The sequence below is a fragment of the Mauremys reevesii genome, linkage group 3 (genome assembly GCF_016161935.1).
Source record: "Mauremys reevesii isolate NIE-2019 linkage group 3, ASM1616193v1, whole genome shotgun sequence".
Lineage (NCBI taxonomy): Eukaryota > Metazoa > Chordata > Testudines > Geoemydidae > Mauremys > Mauremys reevesii.
In genome coordinates this window covers 111,542,645-111,559,709 of record NC_052625.1, presented here as the reverse complement: position 1 = coordinate 111,559,709, position 17,065 = coordinate 111,542,645, and the positions used below count along the sequence as shown (strand labels likewise).

The following is a 17,065-nucleotide window of genomic DNA, read 5'->3' as shown; positions in this document are numbered from 1 at the left end:
CGCGGGAAGCAGGGGAGGGGGAGGAGAAGGGGGGCAGAGCAGGTGAGGAGGGGGAAGTGAGCTTGGGCCGGAGCTTTTGTTAAATAAAGCCCTAATAGAACTGGTTGTCCTGGAACAACCGGTTCTAAAAGGGCTGCTAAATTTAACAACCGGATCGCGCGAACCGGTGCGAACCGGCTCAAGCTCACCACTGCCCCTACCCCACCTCTGCTCCGCCTCAGCCCTGCCCCCACTTCCCTGAGGTCTGCAGCAGGGCCGTGCCTGCACTCATCAGCAGCGGGAAATGCAGCGACCTGGTCCTAGTCGTGCTGCCGGTGAGTGCTGGGGGGCACTGTCCCCCAAGCCATCCCCACCTCCCTGGGAAGGCCAATAGGGGCAGGGTTGCGTAGGGACCCAGCATAGCTAGGGATGGCCCTGCCCATTAGTCTTTGTGGAGATCAGCATATTTGAAAAAGTGTCTTTTGGTGAATAAGTCATAGTCTCAGGGCTGTAGTTGCTTTTTAACATTAGGAACAATTGTATTTCAATGGGTTGGAGGTAGTTGTGTATTCAAATCTCTATTCCAAGCAACTCTCAAATTATCAATCTTTGGCAGAGTTTTTTGGGCCAGAAAATCATCAAAGTATCCCACTGGCCAAATGACTCCAAGACGTTTCCTCCAAAATAATAAAAGTTCTGGAGGTTATGGAGCTCCCGATACATCCAGTCCAAATACATTTATAAATAAATGCTTTAACTGGAGATATTTCCAGGTGTCATGAACATACAGCTAAGGGTAGCATAAAATCCCTCCTTTACCTGTAAAGTGTTAAGAAGCTCAAATAACCTGGTTGGCACTTGACCAAAAGGACCAATAAGGGGAGAAGATACTTTCAGATCTGTGGGGGAAAGTTTGTTGTTTTGTCTCTCTTTGTGTTCTCTCTGGGTCAGCGAGGAATCAGGGCAGGGAAAATACATCTCCCAAAGCCATACCTGAACTAAGGGCTGGTCTACACTGTGGGGGAGGGTTCAAACTAAGATATGCAACTTCAGCTATGCTATTTGCGTAGCTGAAGTTGAAGTAGATTAGTTTGACTTATCTGGCTGTCCTCACAGCGGCGAGTCGACTGCCGTGGTGCCCCCATTGACTGCGCTTACTCCTCCTGCTGAGGTGGAGTACGGGCGTCAATTAGCGGATCGATTTATTGCATCCAGACGAGACGCAATAAATCAATCCCCCATACATCGAACACTATCCGCCGATCCGGCGGGTAGTATAGACGTACCCTAAGCATCTAAGATTACAAATTGTAAGCAATAGGAAGGAAATGCATTAGATTATCTTTTGTTTTAGCTTGTGAATTGTCCCTGTTCTAAGAGGGAGGTTTATTCCTGTTTTTTTGTAACTTTAAAGTTTTGCCTAGAGGGGAATCCTCTGTGTTTTGAATCTTATTACCCTGTAAAATTACTTTCCATCCTGATTTTACAGAGGTGCTTCTTTTACTTTTTTCTTTATAATAAAGTTCTGTTTTTTAATAATCTAATTGGGTTTTTAGGTCTGGTCTGTGCTCACCTTGGTTACCTATTCAGTTTGTATATTATTCTCAAGCCTCCCCAGGAAAAGGAGTAAAGGGGCTTGGGGAATATTTTAGGGAAACAGGAACTCCAACTGGTCCTTTTCTTGAATCTTTGTCTAACTCACTTGGTGGTGGCAGCATACCATCCAAGGGCAAGGAAGAATTTGTGCCTTGGGGAAGTTTTAAACCTAAGCTGGTGAAATATTAACTTGGGGGTCTTTCATGCATGTCCCCACATCTGTGCCCCAGAGTTCAGAGTAGGGAGGGAACCCTGACAGCAGGTCAAGCCAAATTGTTGCTGAAGATCTAGAAATGGTTTAATTTATCGTTGTCAATTAGCTGTGACACAGTCATAATTCCTCTGTCCACCCAATCCCTCCACATCAAGGTTTTGCCACACATTTTAATGATAGGATTGGTTCATAGGACTGCCTCTACATGGAAGAATGGATGCAAGCAGAATTTTCCAGCCATGTTTTACCAAGCTTGCCTCACAGCCATTATTGTGGGAGCTCTGGAGCTATCAAATCTATAATAATTTGCCCCTACTATGCCTGAAAGGGGGAGAAGATATACCAGTTCTCATTCAATATGAACCAAAAGTGGAGTCTGTGTGGTCATATTTAATAACCACAAAGATGCCTGGCTCAATAAAGGGAGATAAGATAATTTTCCAAGCTGAGAAGACAAAATCCTCACAGAGAAAGGGGAAGCTGTAATTTGTTCAGAGCCAGTGTAGGTTTCTTATCTGTGCCATAAAGTAAGGTTCTGAAAATATTATTGAATTTCTTAAAGTAAGTTTGAGGAATAGAAATAGGGAGACCTCTCAGGACATACAAAATTCTAGGAAGGACATTCATCATCAGTATATTAATTTTACCCCACAAATGGAGGGTTAATGAACTCCATCTCCCCAAATTGTTAGCCACTTGCGCAATAATTGGTTCTATATGTATGTTAGGGATGTCCTGAATATTACTGGGAATCAGTATTCCTAAATATTTCATATAAGACGATTGCCATTGGAAATCCCAATTTGAGAAAAGGCCTTTGTGGGCATATTTGTTAATGACTGAGATTTCTGATTTACCTCAATTAATTTTCTATCCTGAGAGGAGTACAAATGTATTAATAGTGGTTTGAAGATTAGGAACGGTAACCTTGAGCTGAGATACATCTACAAGAGCATCATCTGCATAGAGCATCTGTTTGACTACCTTGATGCCATGAATGTGTTGAATTGCTTGGGTGGCAATGGATATGGGTTCTAAAGTTAAATTGATCAGAGGAGGAGAAAGGGGGCAGCCCTGCTGTTTACCTCTCTATAATGGAAATGGGGCAGAAATAGTACCTTTGGTAACTACCCTGAAAACTGTGATAGAGCATAAAAGCTTAATCCAAGCTATACATGTTTATCAAAACTAAATTTTGCTAACACATGAAAAAGATAGTCCCAGGCTATGTGGTCAAAGGCCTTTTCGGCAGCGAAAGAAATGACAGCTAAGGGTTCTTTAGAATCTCTCAGAATACTGATAATATCAATCAGTTGATGCCAATTATCTGAGCTATGTCTATTATGAAGGAAGCCTACCTGATTTATCTGTATAAAGTGTGAGAGGACTTTGTCCAGTTGCATATCAAGAGCTTTAATGAAAATCTTAGTGCCACAATTGTTTAAAGAAATTGGCCTGTAATTACTACTTAGTCCAAAGTCTTTCCCAGGTTTAGGAATAACTGAAATTATAGCTTCTCTTAGAGTAGGTGGGAGAGTTTGCTCATTCTTGGCCTCATTGAACATATTCAATAATCTAAGTGTTAAAGTTTCACAGAACTTTTTGTAAAATTCAGTTGGGAACCTGTCAGGAGTCATTCCGACCTTAATTTCTTTTATAGCCACAATTTCTAGAGGGGCATCTAAAAGTTTCTTCTGAGAGTCAGAGATCTATGGCAGAGACAATCCACTATAAAAGTGATCTAGTCAATCTTTACAGATTCCCTCTTCAGCTAAATATAGTTTAGTATAAAACTGTTGACATTGTTTATTAATATCTAACTGTGTTGTAGATAATTTATTGCTACTATCGTGAATAGCAGCAATCTTATTTCTGTTAGCCTTTTGCTTAAGTCTATATGCAAACAGCTTGCCAGCTCTTTTGCCAGATTTCCAGTAGTTTTGCTTTAAACAGAATAAAGCAAATTCAACCTTTTGGGACAAAAGTTTGTTGATTTTGTAGCTTAGATTGATGAGGGTTCTGAGCTTCTCTGGGGAGGGGGCAGAAGCATAATCTACATCCAAGGCCTTAATTTCATTCAGATGGATATCAATTCTTTGTTTTCTCCATTTCTTTTTAAAGGTGGCAGCTTTTTATTCTTGTCACAAACTAGATGATTTTCCAGAACTGTGTACAAGTGATGGTCTTTTCTGTTGCTGCAGCAAGGTCCTCCTTCCTATAGGTCTCCACAAAGAGTCAGCAAACCAGCAGGTGCTCCATGGTCTGCACTTCACTGCACTCATATATTCATGTCATTAGAGTCGCCCCATTTGCAGGGCCGGCTCCAGGGTTTTTGCTGCCCATATCAAGCGGCGGGAAAAAAAAAAAGCCGCAATCACGATCAACGGCAGCTCCACCGCACCACTTTCTTCTTCAGTGGCAATTCAGTGGCAGGTCCTTCCCTCCGAGAGGGACCGAGGGACCTGCTGCCGAATTGCTGCCGAAGAGCCCGACGTTCTGCCCCTTCCCCTTGGCCGCCCCAAGCACCTGCTTGCTGAGCTGGTGCCTGAGGCCGGCCCTGCCCACTTGATCATATTAGTCTTTGATCTACCGATTTGCTTGCGCAGGTGGTTCAGGCATCACCACATTGACCAGTCTGTGTCGGCCCTTCCGGGAAGGTCCTCCTGGGGTTCCAGATCTATTTTAGTGCATCCGACTGCTCATAGTCTTTCATTCCATAACCTCAGTCATGCTTTGCCAGCTGTTGTATCCACAGGCACAACTCTTTTGCAATTTAAGGTGTTTGATTACTCCTGTGTGGCATAAGAGATGATGAAGCCTCTGATGAAGGCTTTAAATTCCCCTTTGGGAAATTATTTTCCACCCACTTCTCTCTTTCCACCCTTCTTTCTTCAATCCCTCCTTTGGACATTTTTCCTCCGGGGGTGCTAGAGAAGCACCTACTTCCCTTAACCCAGCAGTGGTCCCCAGCATCTTGAAACAAGGTGTCGAAGAAAAACTTGTTCTCGCTTTTTGTTTGGGTGCAGCAAAATTAAATACTTTATTATTTCTCCAGTAATTACAATGGAGGGAGAGAGTGCCATAGGACACAGGGTCCTGGACAGGTCTCTCAACTGGTAAACAATTACATCAAGCCTTTATACCGTTGTTTCAGACAATTTCTAGCAATAATACAGACAGTAAAAAGCAACAAATACATTTTGTTTATACATAAGCTTTTCTGCTATCTCACTAGAAAAACAAGACTGCATATTGCAAGGTCGTAATAACTTTCACACAATTCACTCTGTCTTACATTATCTTGCTTCCTCACGTCACCAGGGTCACAGTTAACCTAACTCATGCTAACTAACATTCATTAAGATCTCTTCACAACCTTGTTAATTATTTACTGGCTTCCACAAAGGGAAGGCAGAGAAAGAAGGAACTGCTACCATTAGCTCAGGCGAGCTTGCAAAAGCAGGAGCATGGAGCTGGAGAGTGGAGGGAGAGGCTCAGCAGCTACCCCTTTGAACCTGATTACATGGAGCTTGGTAGCAGTTGAGGCTGGAAAGGAGCCTCCTAGATGAACCCTGCTGTGGGATGTTAGGGCAGATGCAGGTGGGGAAAGGGCCACAGCTGGGAGGGGGAGGAACAGAAGCCAGAGAGGGCTCATTTGTTTGTGTCATATCAGGTATGAACATCCTCCTTAGTTTCTTCATCTGGCTCCTAGTCTCTATGGTCATTCTCAGCTAAATTGCTGCAGTCTATTACTGGGGGAAGGGTGTAAAGTGAGATGCTCTAACCACAATTTCCTGTTGAGTCTCCTTGTTACTTTGAGAGATGAAGCTTCCAGCTCAGGAGCCTGAGAAGAAGACCTGAAATAGTCTCCTGGAGAAAATGGGAGACTTCACAGGTCTGCATTATGGCCCTTCTTCAGGTGGGTAAGGAGACTGTGTGTCCTGATTGCAGATTAGGCTGAGGGAAGTGAGCTGTAACTTCTCACTTGTGGCTGTCAACCAGCATGTATCTTTAGCTGCCCCAAGTCTGCTCCTCTTGCTTACCATACACCCACAGGCCTCTCTAGCCCCTAAATCACATGCTGATGCCTACGATTGGGCCTCCCTAGTTTGCCCTCTCAGCCCTTGTTCTTAAATCCACTCCTCCACTCAGCATGATAGATCCATCTCCTCTGACCTGGCCGATGTAGCTTGCCTCCTGTCTAACAGACACTGGTATAAGGATAAGAACTTGCTGACTGAGGATGCACCCATATAAGATGATGGGGATGATAACTGAGGAAATGGTGGAAATTGTATTGGCATCCTGAGCATACCTACCATTTGTTACACAGGCCTGGTCTACACTAGGCGTTAAAAAATCGGTTTTGAGCGTAAACCGATTTTTAACCAACCAACCACACACTAGGAGACACCTTATATCGATTTTTATCTTTAATTAAATCGTTTCTGTACTCCTGCCCCGAGAGAGAGAGAGCTAACATCGGTATAACATATTGATAATAGGGTTAGTGTGTGTGGCGGCGGATTGGGCTCGAGAGCTACTATATCACAGTGCACCACCACTGGACAGCATTCTCTCTCTCTTCTCATGCCAGGAGCCAGGTAGACAGGAAAAGCAAGAAAAAAAATTTTGAAATTCATTTCCTGCTTGACAGCCATCACAGCTCATCATCACACATCACACAGCTCATCAGCAAGCCAGTCTCAGAGAATGAGAATGAGAAAAGAGCCCCAGCATGGACCGGGCCGGTCATGGACGCGAGGTACTGGATCTGAGGGAAGATATGGGAGAGAGAACTAGAGATTCAGAAAAAACAGAAAAAAAAGAAAAAAAAAAAAGAAAGCTAGAATTTATAAGGCTAAGCTGAAGCAGAGGCAGGAGAGCAGTGCAGTAGTGCAGAGAAAACCAAAGAAAAGAGACAAGCCTACCAAAACCAAAAGAAAAAAAAAAAGGAAAAAAGGGTCGAAAACAAAAATGCTCCGCTTTGATGAGATGATGAGCTGCAATTTTAGGGGCTGGGACAAAGACAAGTACCCCTGACCGTGGATTTGGGGTGGGGGTGTGGAGGTCTGATGTGCCAGAGAAGAGGATTAAGCAGAAGAAGAAGAGGGAAGAAGAAGAGAAGACCTCAGCAGCAGCAAGCAACACAGCACTGACCCCCCCAGCCAGGAGCTTTTTTTACTGCCCCCACAGAAATGCTCCTGCTCCCAGCCAAGCAAAGCATGCAAGAGAGACAGAGCTCTGGTTTTTCTGGCTTTGTGTGTTTTTTATTTTTTTTAATGACAAATTTTTTTTTTGCATTTTTGATTTTTAATGATTGATTTTTGTTAACATGTCCGGGATTGAGAGGAATAGTTAAATTAGTTAGTTTGTTAACATGTCATCTCCTTGAGCCCTCCCTCTACATCTGAAGGAAGGATGAAGCTGCCTGCTCCCCAAAGTACTTGGGAAGGTTTGCAGCAATTTATCATGTTTGTTCCGCCCACCATGGTCAGACACTTTCATGTGCCATGCATGTCATAATCAGCAGTATCATTAGTTGCTGGTATTCAAAGCAGCGTGTGGGGCGTGGCGGATGGGAGTATTCAAGAAGCATCCGCTTCTTTTTCTTATCCTTTATCTAAAGTGAAGTAGGTGATAATAGTTAAAACTGGAAAAAAGCAGTAAGGGTGGGCAGCTATTTTTCTAAAACCATTTTCCGGCAGGGTTCGTGGGAAAAAAAAAAGGAAAAATCGCAAGGGAGGGAGGGAGTCGGGGGATGGCGATCTTCCTTTTTTGGTCACCGGGCAGGGGAGTCTTCCTGCTACCGGATCAAAGAGCAGGGGAGGGCAGAGGGGGGTTGATTAGCAGGGGGCTAGCGTGGTATTAGCCATGCGTTGGCTGGGGGCAAGGGACATCCTGAATCCTGAGACCTGGACTTGTGTGCAAGCTGAATGAATCTGATGCTGTCACCAGTGTCTGTCTGTCTGTAACTGAGATGCAAGCAGTCAGTATTGGAAATGAAATAATAGTTGTGTAGTAAAAAGAGTGTAATATAAAGTGTGTCTTGAAGATTATTTGTTATAACATAACCATTGTGGAGCTGTTTGTATCTTTCTAAATCCTTCATGCCCAAGCAAATGCGGAGGAAAGATCCCTCCTCCTTCCCAATGAGATAGCATATAGGCAGATGGAAGTGAAGAAAAAAAGAAAGATGATGAGAGATGATGGAAGATATTATGGATGGAAAGAGAAAAGTGAACGGAGGACAGGGGGGATGAACGAAGGTGAGGGAGGGAGGACAGAGGAAGAGAGATGAGGACAGCAGGAATGGGAGGGAGAAACGTGAGGGATCAGGGGGATGGAGGAAGCGGGCAGGAAAACAGGAAGGTGGCAGTGACAATCAGCGGTGGCGGCAGGAGGGGACGAGGGAACTCGGGCAGAGGCTGACTATCTGCCGCTGCGCCCACTGTGCCCAACCCACCCCCCAGATCACAGCAGGCTCCTAGCCACAGACCCGCCCACACCCTCCTCTCACCACCTTCACCTCCCCTCACACCCAGCCTAAGACTCAGGAGGGGATCAAGCATGCACCCACTCACTCCCCCCTCCTCCCACCTCCTTCTCCACCAAGCCTCTGAATTTTTTTTTTTTAATGGCCTTCCATCCCCTCCCCTTTCCTCCCCTCCTCCCTTACCCTTATTTCTCTGTTCTCCTTATTTTATACTGAAAAAAAATTTTTACTTTTAAAAGAAGAGTGACTGCAGGGCATAAAACACAGCAACCACTGGGAGGGGGAGTACAGTACAGGGACTGTGGTGATTCAATCAACGCTTTCATCAAACAACAGCAGGTCACCACCAATCTCCTGGGCTGGTGCTTCGCTGGTTTTCAGTTTGCTTGAGGTCCTGCTCGCCTCCCTCTTCTCCCCCTACCCTGGTGTCTGTCTCTGCAGATGATTTAATCAGCAATCACATTGATCAGCTGGCATTCCCCCTTATAAAGGTCTCCCTCTTTGTTCTAACATTGTGGAGAATATACAGCCAGCGAATAACATAGGGCTGAGGTCTGGCTGCTGGTCTGAGTTGAACTCAGTGTGCGCACAGCGAAGCTGCCCTGTTCTCGCTTCATTCCACCCACCACCACCACGCAAGGCTGGTCCAGCTTGATAACGACAGGCATTTCCTCCATGTCCAGGCTGCCTGTGTTCTTGATCCATGGTAGTGGCATCAAGGGTGGTAGGCTGGGTCCAGACAGGCATTTCAACATTCAACCTCCCCAACTGTTATTTTCTGTTTGTGAAACGGCTCCCCTTGCGCTCGTACAGTGGCACAATTCAGAGTACAATACCTGAATACCTGGGCCTGCCCTGAAACCCTGTGGTGATCGTTCCGGGCAGCGTCCCTGTCCCTTGCAGCACCATTGAAAAACAGCAGCCGGTTTACTATACTTCAGTGCCAAGTGTGCCCGGTGCTGGTGCTCAATCCATCTTCCATCTAGTTGCCCCTATCGCAGATCACAAGCAGGCCATCCAGTTTCCTTGCTGCATCCCTATCCTATATTCAGCGTCTGTGCCTCAGCTTAGCTTAGTGATTGCTTTGGCTATGCCATCGCAGCTACTTGGAGGGCTGCCATTCCCAAATTGATTGGCCATTTTCCCAACCAAGTTGGTCTTGCAAGCTTTGCCAGCTGGCTCTTCAGGCAGGGGCAAGAGGCTGCTCTCTACTGTGAGACTGCTACTGGCTGCGGCAAGTTGCAGGCAGTGCCGGGGCCACCAGGTCACATGCAACACAATGCGGTCCCCCCAGTCCATGCGCACAGAAGATGCCCTGCAACTGAATCCACACATCTTGCAACACAATTTCGGTCCCATGTCAGCGCTCAGTGTCCCGTTCTGGAATCCGATTTGTCTCGCACTCCAGCCCGTTCATCCATCACGGTTCGGCGAACACAAAGCCGCTGTCCAAATCGTGTCCATCGCTCGAGAGTCATCCGTTCGCGTCGCATGTTGTCATCCGATGGGCGCGCGCACTCCCAGTGCAGCCGGGTCGCAAAAAGGTGCTGGTTCTGCGCAAGGGAGGAGTGAGGGTATGAGGCTGAGGCTGTGCTGTGACGTCTGCCTGTGCTGTGGAGCAAACGGTGACAGCACCCCGAAGGCAAAGGGCGCGTTGCGGGGCGCTGGGAGGAGGGAGGGGAGGGGAGGCCATGGAGGCCAACCAGAACCATGCTCTACAGACCCTGGTGGCCACATCCCACAGACTAACAACCTAGAGATCTTGTTAGAGCCAGAGCAGCTGCTGGGTATTCTGGTAGCAGAAGTTGCCAAGAGTGCTTTCCATCCTATGTACTTGGCAAGAAGTTTCTGGTGGCCTTTTCTTGGGGTTGCAGAGCAGACCTCACCAGGGTTATCCATGCATTCGGTGATCTGGGGAATGGATTACTACAGTATGCTCTGTGTAGGGCTACATCAGGAAATTGCTTCTGGGAGAGAAAGTAGTTGCCTGCTTATTAATTGGGATTTTCCATATGGGGCATGTAGAGAACATCTCTGTTTCATTATAAGTACTCGTTATCAAATGGTTGCCAGTTGAAACTTACATGTTTGTACAATGCTTAGCACAAAGGGGTCTTGGTCTATGACTGGGGCTCTTAGGCACTATGATAATACAAATAATAATAATTAATAATCATCTAGAAATCTTTAAGAGGTTTTGTCCCTACTCCTGTCTACTTTTCAGACTGTTTCTTTATTTTTTTTTCTATAATTGCAATTAGTTTGAGCTGTTAGTCCCTTGGTTTTATTAGGGGATTGGTGGCAGGGCATTCTAAGTGAGGTCTCCTAGACTCTGGAGTTTATTTCCATCCTTGGTTCCCCTGAGCCTTGTGTTGATGACCCACTGGGAAAGCTTTGAGGTGTATCTTTTCCCCCCAGCTATTTCAAGGAAGGGAGGGGAGAACTTGGGTTCTAGAGATGATGGCTGAGAGAATAGTATTTTGGTATTGAGGAAGATAGTGATTTTTTTAATTTGATCATGGTTTAAAATCTTTTACCTATGCTAAGAGACATGATTAAAGTACAACTTTTTCAAATTACGCAAGGTGAATGGCATGCTACATTATCAATATATGCTGTACTTCTTCAGATCAAAGTGTAATCACTTCAAGGACAATGTGCTTAACATAAGTATTTTATCAAGTGCTGCCTCCCTCCTTGGTTATGAGGAAGCTTTTTTGTTTTAAGGGAAAGCAATAGATTCACCAGTCCCTCTCTCCTCTGCAAGCAAATACATCCTTGTTTACCACATAGGATTACTCACTGGTTCAAAGGGAGCCATTTTTGTGGCAGCTTCTTGCTAAAATATAAGCAGCACGTCACAAATTTTACTTTTATGCCTATAACTACAGACTGTCTCTCACACCTCTCAGCTCAGGATCCCCCCAATTTTTTCATTTGTTAGCATTCATACATACTACTGATGGACAGCATATGTGATAAAGTTCAAAGATTCCGAGGCCAGAAGGGATCATTGTGATCATCTAGTCTGTATAACCCAGGCCATAGAACTGCCTCAAAATAATTCCTGGAGCATATCTATTAGAAAAACATACAGTCGTGCTTTAAAACATGTCAGTGATGGAAAATCCACCATTACCCTTGATAATTTGATTCAATGGTTAATTGCTGCCACTGTTAAAAATGTACTCTTAATTTCCTGTATGAATTTCTCTAGTTTTAACTTCCAGCCATCAGAGCCGGTTATACCTTTTTCTACTAGATTGAAGCCCATTATTAAATATTTGTGTCCCATGTAGGTATTTATAGACTGTAATCAAATCACCCTTTACCCTTCTTTTTGTTAAGCTAAATCATAGGAGGTCATCTAGTCTGGTCCCCTGCACTCAAGGCAGGACCAATTATTATCTAGACCATTCCTAACCTGCTCTTAAAAATCTCCAATGACAGAAATTCCACAACCTCCCTAGGCAATTTATTCCAGTGCTTAACCACCCTGACAGTTAGGAATTTTTTCTAATGTCCAACCTAAACCTCTCTTGCTGCAATTTAAGACCATTGCTTCTTGTCCTATCCTCAGAGGTTAAGAAGAACAATTCTTCTCCCTCCTCCTAGTAACAACCTTTTACGTACTTGAAAACTGTTATGGCCCCTCTCAGTCTTCTCTTTCCCAGACTAAACAAACCCGATTTTTTCAATCTTCCCTTATAGGTCATGTTTTCTAGACCTGTAATCATTTTTGTTGCTCTTCTCTGGACTTTCTCCAGTTTGTCCACATCTTTCCTGAAACGTGGCACCCAGAACTGGACACAATACTCCAGTTGAGGCCTAATCAGTGTGCAGTAAAGCAGAAGAGTTACTTCTCGTATCTTGCTTACAACACTCCTGCTAATGCATCCCAGAATGATGTTCACTTTTTTTGCAACAGTGTTACATGGTTGACTCATATTTAGCTTGTGGTCCACTCTGACCCCCAGATCCCTTTCCGCGGTACTGTTCCCTAGGCAGTCATTTCCCATTTAGTATGTGTGTAACTGAGTGTTCTTTCCTAAATGGAGTATTTCCCATTTGTCCTTATTGAATTTCATCTATTTATTTCAGATCATTTATCCAGTTTGTCCAGATCATTTTGAATTTTAATCCTATCCTCCAAAGCACTTGCAACCCCCTCCCAGCTTGGTATTGTCCTCCAACTTTATGAGTGTACTCTGTATGCCATTATCTAAATCATTGATGAAGATATTGAACAGAACCGATTCCTGTGGGACCCAACTCGTTATGCCCTCCCAGCATGACTGTGAACCATTGATAACTACTCTCTGGGAATGGTTTTCCAACCAGTTTTGCATCTATCTTATAGTAGCTCCATCTAGGTTGCATTTCCCTAGTTTGTTTATGAGAAGGTCATGCAAGACAGTATCAAAAGCTTTACTAAAGTCAGGATATACCACATCTACCGCTTCCCCCCTATCCACAAGGCTTATTACCCTGGTCAAAGAAAGCTAACAGGTTGGTTTGACATGATTTGTTCTTGACAAATCCATGCTGACTGTTACTTATTACATTATTATCTTCTAAGATCTTTGCAAATTGATTGCTTAATTGGCTCCGTTATCTTTCCAGGTATAGAAGTTAAGCTGACAGGTCTGTAATTCCCCGAGTTGTCCTTATTTCCCTTTTTATAGATCAGCAAATATAGTGCCATTTTCCAGTCTTATGGAATCTCTCCCATCTTCCATGACTTTTCAAATAGATTGAGCTCTTTGAATCTATCACTATAAGGCATGTTTTCTAATCCTTTAATCATTCATGTGGCTCTTCTCTGAACCCTCTCCAGTTTATTATATTTTATTGTATAAGTACCAGGGTGTGGGCGGTCATGCCTAATGGTTAGAGTTGGAAGCCAGGAACCAGTGCTGGGGGCAGAGCTGGATACAGAATCATGTGTCAAGACAAAGATCAGAGCTGGAGTCTGAGTCAGGGGTAGGGTGTAGGAGCAAGGTCCTGGAGTGAGGTGGGAAAGCAGGAACTGGGAGCAGACAGGGATCTGAGAAAAGGAGGGTTGGAAGAGGTGGGATGCAGGAACTGGCTGGAAGGCAGGGCTCAGAAATCAGGAGAGTAGGTAGGGTCCACAATAGCAGCCAGCCAAAAATTCACATAGCTACTCAGACACCTTCCTGTGCTTCATTTTGGCTTAAGTAGTGTGTTTGAGGCAATCAGTGGGGCTGGACATCTCCCCCAGTCAGGAGTTTTGTGAGTGAAGCTCTCAATGAGCTAAAGCTCCACCAGCCCCTCTCTCCACAGGTTCCAGGTGGTAGCCATGGTTTGAGCACTGCCTGGGGAGCTGTGGGACTGGCTGTGAGACCCCCAATCCCTCACCACATCCTTCTTGAATTGTGGGCACCAGAACTGGACACAATATTCCAATACCGGGCCCACAGCACCAAATACAGAAGTATAGTAACCTCTCTATGCCTACTTGAGAGTTTCCTGTTTATGGAACCCAAGATTGCATTAGCTCCTTTGGCCACAGCATTGCACCGGGAGGTCATGTCCAGCTGATTATCCACCACACCCCCTAATCTTTTCAGAGTCACTGCTTCCCAGCATAAAGTTCCCCATTCTGTAAGTACGTTCTTTGTTCCTACTTACTTAAGCCAATACCTTACACAGGATACAGGCCTGTAGGTTCCTTGTGTCACTGTTGAGTAAAATAAAAAGCTAAGCTAGCTCTATGGGCTATAACACTTACATTTTGCCATATTAAAATGCATATTGTTTGCTTGTGCCCAGTTTACCAAGCGATCCAGATCGCTCTGAATCAGTGACCTGTCCTCTTCATTATTTACCACTCCTCCAATTTTTGTGTCACCTGCAAATGAAATACCTCACAGTATATGACTTTTTTTGTGACAGGTTCTTTTAGTCTCTTTGGTGGTTATATCACTTGGACTAGGCTTGGGACTAGGACTAAAACATGAAGACCAAGTACAAGGTACGTTTACAATATTTTCAGTACAATATTAATTTATGCTTCCATCCAGCAAAGCATTTAAACAGAGGATGACCTGTAATTTCACGAAAAATAAACCGTGGCTGCTCAACACTCGTGAAAATTAGGTCCTAGATTTCTCAGGGTGGGCAACATAAAAAGGAGGCCCCCCCAAAATTGGTGGACAGCTTTAAAAATGTGGCCTTAATGGCTGTGCCTCAGTTCCCCATCTGTAAAATGGGGGTGATAATACTTGCCTCATAAGGATGGGGAGGGTTAATTAAATAATGTTTGTAAAATAAGTTGAGATAGAAGGTTCTAGAGAATTGCAAATTATTACTGCAAAGTGACATACTTCATACATAATAGCACTGGATGCTTTTCGTGCCCCACTTATTAAGTATATTTGACACCTTTGAAGTGCTTAATATTAGAACTGGTTGGGAATTTTTTGCCAAAATGCAAATTCTGCAAAATTGTGGGTAAATTTTGATTTTGTTTTATTTTTAAAAAATTTTTGTTAGGAAAGTCAAAACAAAATATTTTGTTTCAGGCTGGGCAATCTCAAATAGAAATAATTCAATAAGTTGAACCAAATTGAAACACTTCATTTTTTGTCAGTTTGACATTAATCTGTATTCACGTGAACAACTGCAGTGCTTCACAGGAGATGTAGTTCGGATGCCTCATGCCCCTGCTATCCTCCAGTCATAGGCGCCAACCTTTCCCGGCACCGGTGGGTGCTCGTGCCCCCCTGCTCCTGGCCCCGCCTCAACTCTACCCCTGCCCCATCCCCATTCCAACCCCTTCCCCAAAGTCCCCGCCCCAACTTTGCCCCCTTCCTGCCCCTATTGAACCCCTTCCACAAATCCAGGCCCTGGCCCCGCCTCTTCCCCAAGCGCACCACGTTTCCCCTCCTCCCCCCTCCCTCCCAGTGCTTGCTGCTGCGAAACAGCTATTTTGTGGCAGGAAGCGCTGGTAGTTAGGGGGAAAAAAAGGCGCATAGTGCGCTCAGGGGAGGAGGCGGGGCAGAGGCGGAGGTGAGCTGGGGTGGGGTGTTGCCAGTGGGTGCAGAGCACCCACCAATTTTCCCCCATGGGTGCTCCAGAGCACCCCTGGAGTCGGCGCCTAGGCCTCCAGTTGCCAGGCTCCCTGGCTAGACCAAAGGTCCCACAATGGACCACACTCTCCCCTCTAGCTGATGATACTGTGCAGTATGTGAGTCACATGATCATGCTGCATTATAAGAGAGAGTCTCGGTTAAGAGCTGAGGGTGATAGGCCAGCTAAGTATATAGCAGCTCCCAACTGACATTTGTCTGAACTTTCCATTCCATGAGAAAATTTGCTATTTAGCATTTCATCCTGATTCAATACAAAAACATACTGAAATATCTGAATTTCCCATATGATGGAAATTCTGATTTTTTATCAGCTCTAATTAATAATGAGAACTAGTCTAGTTAGAATGCAATGTAGCGCAGTCTGGAGGACAACAATTCTATTTCATGGCAATTCTTGAGGTTTCAAAATTTGTTTTAATTCTGCACTGGAAGAAAATCAAAACTTTCTGAATGCTTTTGCAAAATGGAAATGCATTAAAACATCTGTTTTCAGATTGAAAGCCTGAGCTTTTCAATTAGGTCTCTCTCTTGTCAGAAGAGACCAGAGAATTCTTGACCCAAAAAAGGCACTTTCAAACAAAAACTTTGCTGAAACCGATATGACTCCATAAAACATTTTGGCTTTGACAAAACAACTTACTTTGATGAAATTTTATTTTGTCAAAAATGTCCCAACCAGTTCAGTGCAATGTCAACAATTGGATAGCTTTGTTTAAAACAATTCTATCTGTGCAGCCACAAAATGATGATGAAATGGTTTTTTTCCTCATTCTTTCGGTACCTATGTTAATGTGTTAAACTTGTTTCTCTACTCTTCCCCACTTATTATTTTTCTTGCTTGTTTCCTTCTTCTGGCATCTTGTGATATTCTTTGTAACTATGATGATGAACTCTTCAGTGACTCTTAACCAAATAGTATGATGTATTGTCAACTTGCCATGTAACATTTATTGACGTGTAGAGCCTGATTCTCCATTGCTTTCCACCCTGTGGAATCAATTATGCCTGTACAAAATTGATGTAAAGTGGTGTAAAATGTTAGCAGATCAGAATACAATCTTTTATAACCACTTTGCCCTGGTGTATTTGACTGCAAGCTGCAGGGCAATTGTGAATCAAGCCCTTTTACTCTTACTACTTTCATTATGACTGGCCTAGCTTATGAAATAGTAACACAATAGCGAGCAGTTGCAGTACAAAATCAGAGATATTAAATCTTGTGATAAAGGCTTTGATCCTATTGGATAAACTTAAGTATTAAAAGTAAATTTCATGATAGCGCCCATAATAATTCTGCAATATCTCAAGTTTTTGAAAAATATAATTAGACCTCTGCACCTGAATATTCTATTTTTCTATTATATATTCTCTAAAGAAATAATAAGAAGGAATTTAATATTCTTAGGAGTATGAAAGCTTGCATTTCAAATAGAAAGAAAGGATTACACTGCTCCTGAGTTAGGCTATATCTACACTGCACAGGTAACCTGGGTGACTGGCATTCAGGTTAGTCTAGCCTGGGTGTGAGCACCACCACAGCAAAGCCATATTTGCATTACTATGTCCTAACTGTTTCTGCACTTGTCCGTGTGTGTCTGGGGGCATATGTCATGGTTCTTTGTAGTGAGAAACTCTAGGAATCTTTCTCAGTCAATTGTGGGAGAG

At 44.0% G+C, this 17,065-nt stretch overlaps 1 protein-coding gene across 3 annotated transcripts in view; it reads left to right on the top strand.

Annotated features, from left to right (window-relative positions):
* The window catches only part of ENPP3 (ectonucleotide pyrophosphatase/phosphodiesterase 3), an 89,372-nt gene that overhangs the window by 13,870 nt on the left and 58,437 nt on the right, over positions 1–17,065 (top strand). For all 3 annotated transcript variants that reach the window (XM_039531875.1, XM_039531874.1, XM_039531873.1), the window contains exon 2: positions 14,202–14,280. Coding sequence is in view for 2 of the 3 variants with exons in the window: in XM_039531874.1 (XP_039387808.1) it covers positions 14,202–14,280 (79 nt within the window). In the remaining variant the exon portion in view is untranslated. The remainder of the gene's footprint in view (positions 1–14,201; positions 14,281–17,065) is intronic.